Source organism: Neomonachus schauinslandi, chromosome 10 (assembly GCF_002201575.2).
Source record: "Neomonachus schauinslandi chromosome 10, ASM220157v2, whole genome shotgun sequence".
Classification (NCBI taxonomy): Eukaryota; Metazoa; Chordata; class Mammalia; order Carnivora; family Phocidae; genus Neomonachus; species Neomonachus schauinslandi.
Window position 1 is genome coordinate 48,424,266 of NC_058412.1, and position 7,719 is coordinate 48,431,984.

A 7,719-nucleotide genomic window follows, 5' to 3' on the forward strand; every position below is an offset into this window, starting at 1 on the left:
AGGATCATGACCTGAGCCGAAGGCAGTCGCTTAACCAACTGAGCCACCCAGGCGCCCCAAGAATTTTTTTTTTTTAAGATTTCTTTTTATTTTAGAGAGAGAGAGCCCGCGCGAGAGGGGGAGTTGGGGAGGGGCAGAGAGAGAGGAAAGGAGAAAATCTCAAGCGGACTCCCCGCTGACTGGGAGCTCCACACCGGGGCCTGAGCTGAAATCAAGTGCGGAGGCTTAACCTACTGAGCCACCCAGGTGCCCCAAAAGCCAAGAAATTTTTATTTTTTATTTATTTTTTTAAAGTTTTTTTTTCTATTTATTTTTTTTAATTTTTTTTTTTTAAAGATTTTATTTATTTATTTGAGAGAGAATGAGAGACAGAGAGCATGAGAGGGAGGAGGGTCAGAGGGAGAAGCAGACTCCCTGCCAAGCAGGGAGCCCGATGTGGGACTCGATCCCGGGACTCCAGGATCATGACCTGAGCCGAAGGCAGTCGCTTAACCAACTGAGCCACCCAGGCGCCCAAGCCAAGAAATTTTTAAATAAAACAGATTTGAGGAGACTTCGTGCAATAATATCTCTGGCCTCTCTGGTCAGGCCACGTCTAGGTACAGTCACTATCAGGGGTGGCACATGAGAGGCTGGGAGGGTAAGTCTAAGGAACTGGCTCTCCTCTCCCAGCCCTATCTGCCCTGCTCTGGCCAAGCCTGGACTGGGCTGTGGGCTGCTCCCTGGGCTTGCCACCAGGGCTGTTTTCATTAGCAGAGAAGGGAAATGAGGCTTAAGGGATTTTGAGTTCAGTGTAAAGTTTAGGAAACACCAGATATGGGGGAGAATGAATTTGAGGGGACATCTGGTAGGAGGCAATAAGGTTGGGTGGGGGTGAGGAGGTAAAGATTTGAGAAGATTACCTTTAGAGGTAAATTTTGGAAGGAACCAAGTTCAGGGAGACTTGTAGGAAAGTGAGGAGGCTCCCAAGAATCTCCCTGTAAGTTTCCTATGCTAAAATGAATTTATGGAACTAGCCTTTTTCTTTTTATGTGGATTTTTCTTGATTATAAAAGGACACAGACTCACTGTAGAGAACTTATAAAATAGAGAAGAGCACAAGAAAGAAACGTATCCACTGTTACAATTTTAGTGTTTCCCTTTTCTTTAACATATACTGATTTATACATCTGAGATGATACTTGGTATGTAATTTTGCATTCTGTTTCTTTCATTTATCATTACCTATCCTATTGCAAATTCTTCTTAAAATTATCTATAATCATTGCATAATATGCCTTAGTATAGAGGGCACACAATTAGCCATATATTCTCTTTTTGTTAGACATAGGTTTTTAATATTCTGCTATTATAAATGGGGAATATGTTGGAGGATATGTTTTTATTTTCATTTCAGGATACGCCTTTGGATGTGTTCATAAAACTGGAATTGATATTTTTGAAGGTTGGACGTCTTTTCAAATGCTTATTAGTCATTTATGGTTCCATTTTTGTGAAATGTTAATGTCCTTTGCTTATTATCCTTGGGGGTCTTATGATTTTATTTTTTATGTGAGTTTTTAATATACTTGGGGATATTTATCCTTTTTTATATTTGTTGCGATTTTTTTTTTATTTTGGAAAGCAGGGTAAAGTCAGGCTTTAGAGTCAGGCATACCTACATATGAATTATGACTTCACTACTTCCTTGCTGTGTGCTCTGGACAAATTCTGTAAAATGAAGATAAAAATAGTATGTAGTCTAAAAATGTAGGACTTGAGTGAGCGTTTGTAACTGATACACTTAAGTGCCAGTAAATGGTAACTACTGTCAGCTTGTAACTGGGAATGTCTCAAAAATAAGTATAGGAAAATTTTGTCTATATGTATACACCTCTCTAGCTATTTCTTACATAATTTTTATGCTTAGGCAGTTTTTTCTCACCCAGAGATGATATGACAATTTAACCTATTTCTTTCCTACATTTTATTTTTTGTTTATGTTTTTGTTTCATTTGTGTGTGTATATCCTTTAATCCATCTGGAATTTATTTAGATGTAAAATGATCTAAGTTGATTTGGAGGAGAGGAGGAGACTCTAAGGAGCACTAGCCATTTATTGACTCGTCTTTAATTTTTCTGAACTCTTAAGAACTTTGAACCTTTTGAACTAGTGCCAATAGCAGGGACTGTGGAGTAGAGCTATACATAGCCAGGGTGTACTCTGTAATCTCAAGCAAGCGATGGTTAACTTGTGTCCTTTCAGTTTCTTTGTAAAATGGGCTTAGTGAGATGTTATGAAAATTAAATTAACGGGGCACCTGGGTGGCTCAGATGGTTAAGCGTCTGCCCTCGGCTCAGGTCATGAGCCCCGCATTGAGCTCCCTGCTTGGCAGGGAGCCTGCTTCTCCCTCTCCCTCTATCGCTCCCCCTGCTTGTGCTCTCTTGCTCTATCAAATAAATAAATAAAATCTTTAAAAAAAATTTTTTTTAAATGAAAATTAAATTAGCTAGGTCAGGGGCGCCTGGGTGGCTCAGTCAGTTAGGCCTCCTACTCTTGGCTTGAGCTCAGGTCATAATCTCAGGGTCCAGAGATCGAGCCCCATGTCCAGCTCCCCACTCAGCAGGGAGTCTGCTTGAAAGATTCTCTCCCTCTGCCCCTCCCCCCTCAGATAAATAAATCTTACAAAAATAAATTAGCTAGGTCAAACATCTAAAATAAATTTGACATGTAGTAGGCTCTTAGTAAATTGTTCCTTTCAGAAGGCTTTCCTTCCTACTGGACAGCTTGAGAAAGCTGCTTCCTAGTCTGTAGCTGCTTCTCCATTCCACTTCTCTGTTTCCTGGCCTGATTGCCCTGTTTTTTCCTCCCAGAGGCAGGAGAGACAGATCCGGGACCGCGGGGTGACCCGATCCAAGGCGGAAAAGGCGCGACCTCCTACAGTGCAGGTGCCACAGGTGGACATCGTGCCTGGGCGGCTCACGGAGGCTGACTGGATGGCGCTCATGGCTCTAGAGGATGGAGAGGATGTTGTGGGGGACATCTTGGCTGATCTGCTGGCTCAAGTCATGGACTCTGCCTTCAAAGTCTACTTGACTCAGCAGGTGGGCCTGGATCCCGGTTCTCCAGACTCATCTGCACCCACCCACCCGTCCCTCCGGCACCCCCTGGGCTGAGACCCTTTCTCACCTCCGTAGTGCATTCCGTTCACCATTAGCCAGGCCCGGGAGGCCATGCTGCAGATCACCGAGTGGCGCTTCCTGGCCAGGGACGAGGGAGAATCTGCAGTGGCCGAGGACCCCACATGGGGCGAGGACGAGGAACCCTTGGCGTGCACGACGGATGCCTGGGCTCAGGGATCAGTGCCCGTGCTGCATGCGCCTGCCTCGATGGGGCCGGAGGAGACCTTCCCAGGCGAGGTGAGCCCAGCCCCAAACTCCCTTCGACCCCCACCCCGCTACCCCGAGCCCCACCGAGTCTTCCTTCTCCTCAGGGCCTCCCTGGACTCCTCTACCCTTAGTTCCTCTCTCCTCTTTCCCGCGTCTCACTACCCACCCTCCGCCCCTACCCCCAATGCATTTCCTAGGACCAAGGGAGCGTGGACCAGATCTCTTTAGGAAAACGGTGGATGGTGAGACGCTCTCAGGAGCAGACGGACTCTTGGGAGCATTCTCCAGAGCTGCAAGTCTCTCCGGGCCCCCCACCTACCCCAGAGCTGTTTCAGGAGACAGGGTCCGGGGGTCCTTTAGAGGACTTGGACGTCCAGGCCAGAGACCACCAGGCCACGGTGGGGTCCTTGAACGCGAGCCGCCAACCGTCGGTGGAGATGGCTCCCGATGGCAGTCCCCAACCTTCTCTGGAGGTAGCCAGCACCCAGGCCTTGACCCAGAGGGCACAGCCCCCCGGCTCCCAGTTCTTGCTGGAGGACCTCTATTATTGCACGTCCCAGCCGCACATAGCTGGGGGCTGGCTGAAGCTCAAGAAGGAGGACGTGCCCCTCGTGGACTCGGGCGTGTCGGGGGCGGGCCTCTCCGCTGGCGTCCCCACGGCGCTCGGCCCCTCCGCCTCATTAGAGCCACAGCAGCCCAGGTTCGCGGACGCGCTGCGGACCCGGCTTCCCCACAGGGTGGGCCGCAAGGCCGGGGTGCGTCTGGACCCCACGCGCCTGCCGCGCCACTGGGTGCGCCCGCTGGCCGAGGTTCTGGTTCCGGACTCGGAGGCACGCCCCCTGGAAGCCTACCGCGGGCGCCGGAGAGTTCCGAAGACCGAGGCTCCCGAGGCTCCCGCCAGACCGCTAGCGCCTGGACCCGGTGTCCGCGTCTCCCCGACAGTTTTCTTCTCTCTCCCGCCTAGTGCTCCTTTCCCTACCTTGGGCCCCGGCCCTGGCCTCCAATCCCCCACTTTCAGCTTAGGTCTGCCATCGCCAGGCTTTGGGTCAAAGTTGCCCTTTCCCAAACCTGGGCTTGGCTTTCTTGCCACGCCGCATCTGGCCTTCCCTGATCTGGCCCGGAGCCCCAGCCCCAGAATGTGGCCTGGTGCCAAGTGGCCCAGTGGCTGGGAGGGCGAGGCTGAGTCGCTGGGCGAGATGAGGGCTGGCCGCAGCCGCGTAAATCCACAGGGCCTGGATCCCAGCTCCTGGCAGCGTCAGGATCCTCACAGGTGGCCACATACAGCACCCCGAGTCCTTGAGGCCACATCCCAGGTGATGTGGAAGCCCGTGTTGCTGCCTGACACAATGAAGCTGGCTCCTGGTGTGAGCATGTGGAACCCAACCACCCAGGTGCTGCTCAGGGCTGCAGTATCCCAGCAGGAGGACAAAGAAAGTGGCACCTCTCTTCCCATTGAGCAGCATCCCATCCAGACAGGTGCCCCAAAGCCTCAGGTGTCTGTGAGACAACTAATGAAGAACCCAACCCCCAAAGTGTGGTCACTGCTCCCCAAGCACCTGCCCTATTTTGGGCCCTGAAGCTCAGGCAGTCGGTTCCTTCTTTCTGCTTGCCAGAATAAACACCTGAGTTGCCTTAAGGGTTGACCTGATGTCTCTGTCAGTTTCTTCCAAGGGTGCTCACTCAGGAGCAGTTGTCCTACAGTCCTAGAAGAATATAGAACACTGCTTCCAGGGAATAACCCCCTTTCCACCCTTGGGAGACCTTGCACTAGGGTTACCGTTGCTCCCCAGCAGAGGCATTCTGGAGAACCATCCCCCTCTCCACAGAGGAGTAGACATAAGGGCTGCAAGAGGGGTCTGCCTCAGTTGGAATCACTCAGAGCCTCCTTGCAGTAGGGGAGTAAGCTGACGGCTCTGCTTAAGTACACATTGATTAAAGACAGGAGAGGGGCGCCTGGGTGGCTCAGTCGGTTAAGCGACTGCCTTCGGCTCAGGTCATGGTCCCAGGGTCCTGGGATCGAGTCCCGCATCGGGCTCTCTGCTTGGCGGGAAGCCTGCTTCTCCCTCTCCCACGCCCCCTGCTTGTGTTCCTGCTCTCGCTATCTCTTTCTCTGTCAAATAAATAAATAAAATCTTTAAAAAAAAAAAAAAAGACAGGAGGAATTTGATATTTTGCTTTTCCAATCCCTGGAATTCATCAATTCAGCTTAGTTTCACTTGGAGGCAACCATCAGCCTATACTGGCTCAGAGAAGCACTGACTCTGGGCCAAAGATAGCAGTGAGGCAATCAGGTGTCCAAGGCTTGCAATTTAAGGTAGAATGCACTCCCAAGTCCAAGCAGGGTGCTTGACCAAATCTGAGAGTGAGTAGCCTCTTTAAATTTTGTGTCCTAGGCACCGAACCTGCCTGATTGCTAATCCCCGCTCAGCTTTGACTAGCTCCTCCCCAGCTTACCTGTACTGCAGCCAGCTCTTCTGGTGGCCAACCAGCAAGTCTTTGCTATGTCGCAGTGGTCTCTACTCAGCACCCTGGTCTGGAGCCCTGGCTCTGTCCTGCTCATGCTGGTCTTCCTGCTTAGACTAAGTGTGCGACTCTGGCATGAGTCTTATCTTTGGGACCTCCAGCAGTGCTCCACAGACCTAACTGGGAAGACAGCAGTGGTGACTGGTGCCAACAGTGGTGAGTTCTCTTCTCATCCTGCTACCTCACTAGGTGCCTCAGTGCCCCGCAGCCCCACTGGGGAGGGTGGGGGTGTAGACCAGCACCTCTCATCACTCCCCGGCTAGCCTACTTTGAAGCTGCCCTCCTATAGGCATCGGGAAGGCTGTATCCCAGGAGCTGGCCCGCCGTGGGGCCCGTGTGATCCTTGCCTGCCGTAACCAGGAGCATGGACAGCAAGCTCTGGCTGAGATCCAAGTAGCCTCAAAGGGCAACTGCCTCCTGCTTGGCCAGGTGGACTTGAGCTCTATGGCCTCCATCCGGAGATTTGCCCAGTGGCTTCTGCAGGAGGCTCCTGAGATACATCTGCTGGTTAACAATGCTGGAATCTGCGGTATGTTTCCCCCGGACACATGTCAGGAGGCTCCTTTCTGGCTCAGGGACCCTAAAACAGGCATCCACCAAACCTAACCTGTGCATCCTGCTGAAAAACTTGAATTCATACATGACCCTAAAAAGCCTCCCTTAAGTTTTTGGCCCCATCCTTGCACATACATATTCCTGTGCCGTATCTACTGAACGCCAATCTATCTCCCAAATCTTGTCTCCTTCCATTACCCACTACCTGTGTTCTCATCTCCTCCCAGGATTCCCCAAGACACTTACCCCAGAGGGCCTTGATCTCACCTTTGCCACCAACTATGTTGGGCCCTTCTTGCTTACAAATCTACTCCAAGGTAAGGAAGAATGGGTGCCTCCCTTCTGTGCCACCCTTGCTTCTCCATTCCCCTGGCATTTTCATGGCTTACTGTCTCCATGGCCACTTCCTTTCCCTTGGCCCCAGCTGCTCACTGAGTGATGACCCAGTATGCCTTTTCCCCACACACAGCAAGGGAACCCACCTGACACAAGTCAGGAGTCGGAGGCTGGTAATGAAATCAGTCAGCCCCAAATATAACCAGCAAGGGGATTTAAGATCCCACCTCTCCTTTCCCCAGCTCTGAGTTTTAGCTAGGCCAGTTGAGTCCGTCATCTCAACAAAAGCTTCTTAGGGGAGCACTAGACCGCTAGGAACATAGACACCAAGAAGACCTACTTCCTGCTCTCAAGTAGCTCAAGATCCACCAGGAATCTAGACAGAACTCATCTCTGTCCTGGGCCCAAGTCCTTTGGCTTTCTGATTTTTTAATACTTTCTGATTAAGGAAGTTTGGGTTCTTCCTGGGGAGGCTGGGGCAGAGAGAGGGGCAGGCGCCTTCTTCCTAACATTTTCTCCTGGACTGTGTAATAGCCTCTTTAAAATAAAACCAAGTGTTTGGGTTAGGTAATATGTGTCCAAAACACAAAATTGAAAGTGTACAAAAGGGATTACATTTTAAAAAGTCTCCTCCTCTCCTTGAAAATCAGCTACCCGTGACTTTCTTGGGAGGCAATTCATGTTGCCAGGATCTCATGGGCTCTTTAGTGGCTGATTAAATTATCCCCAACTGGAAAGGGAACAAAGAGCAAGGCAAAACTCTATGTATGAGTTCGCAAGTAGTAACTTTTTTCCCCCTTTCGACAAATTGTCACACCCTGTCTGCACCTTGCCTAGTTGTATTTTCTTAAACTGTCTTCTCTCTTCCCCTTCTCTCTCTCTCTTTTTATTTATTTATTTATTTATTTATTTATTTATTTATTTATTTATTTATTT

General features: G+C 50.2%; 1 protein-coding gene and 1 long non-coding RNA gene across 2 annotated transcripts in view; both read left to right on the plus strand.

Moving 5' to 3' along the window:
* C10H2orf81 (chromosome 10 C2orf81 homolog) overlaps nt 1-4,946 on the plus strand; it is a 5,529-nt gene extending 583 nt beyond the window's left edge. Inside the window, exons 2-4 of the mRNA XM_021699219.1 lie at nt 2,854-3,084; nt 3,178-3,399; nt 3,567-4,946. Coding sequence (XP_021554894.1) covers nt 2,854-3,084; nt 3,178-3,399; nt 3,567-4,946 — 1,833 coding nt within the window. The remainder of the gene's footprint in view (nt 1-2,853; nt 3,085-3,177; nt 3,400-3,566) is intronic.
* Nucleotides 4,947-6,720: 1,774 nt separating this feature from the next.
* The window catches only part of LOC110588835, a 3,864-nt gene continuing 2,865 nt past the window's right edge, over nt 6,721-7,719 (plus strand). Inside the window, exon 1 of the long non-coding RNA XR_002480840.1 lies at nt 6,721-6,764. This is a non-coding gene — a long non-coding RNA (uncharacterized LOC110588835). The remainder of the gene's footprint in view (nt 6,765-7,719) is intronic.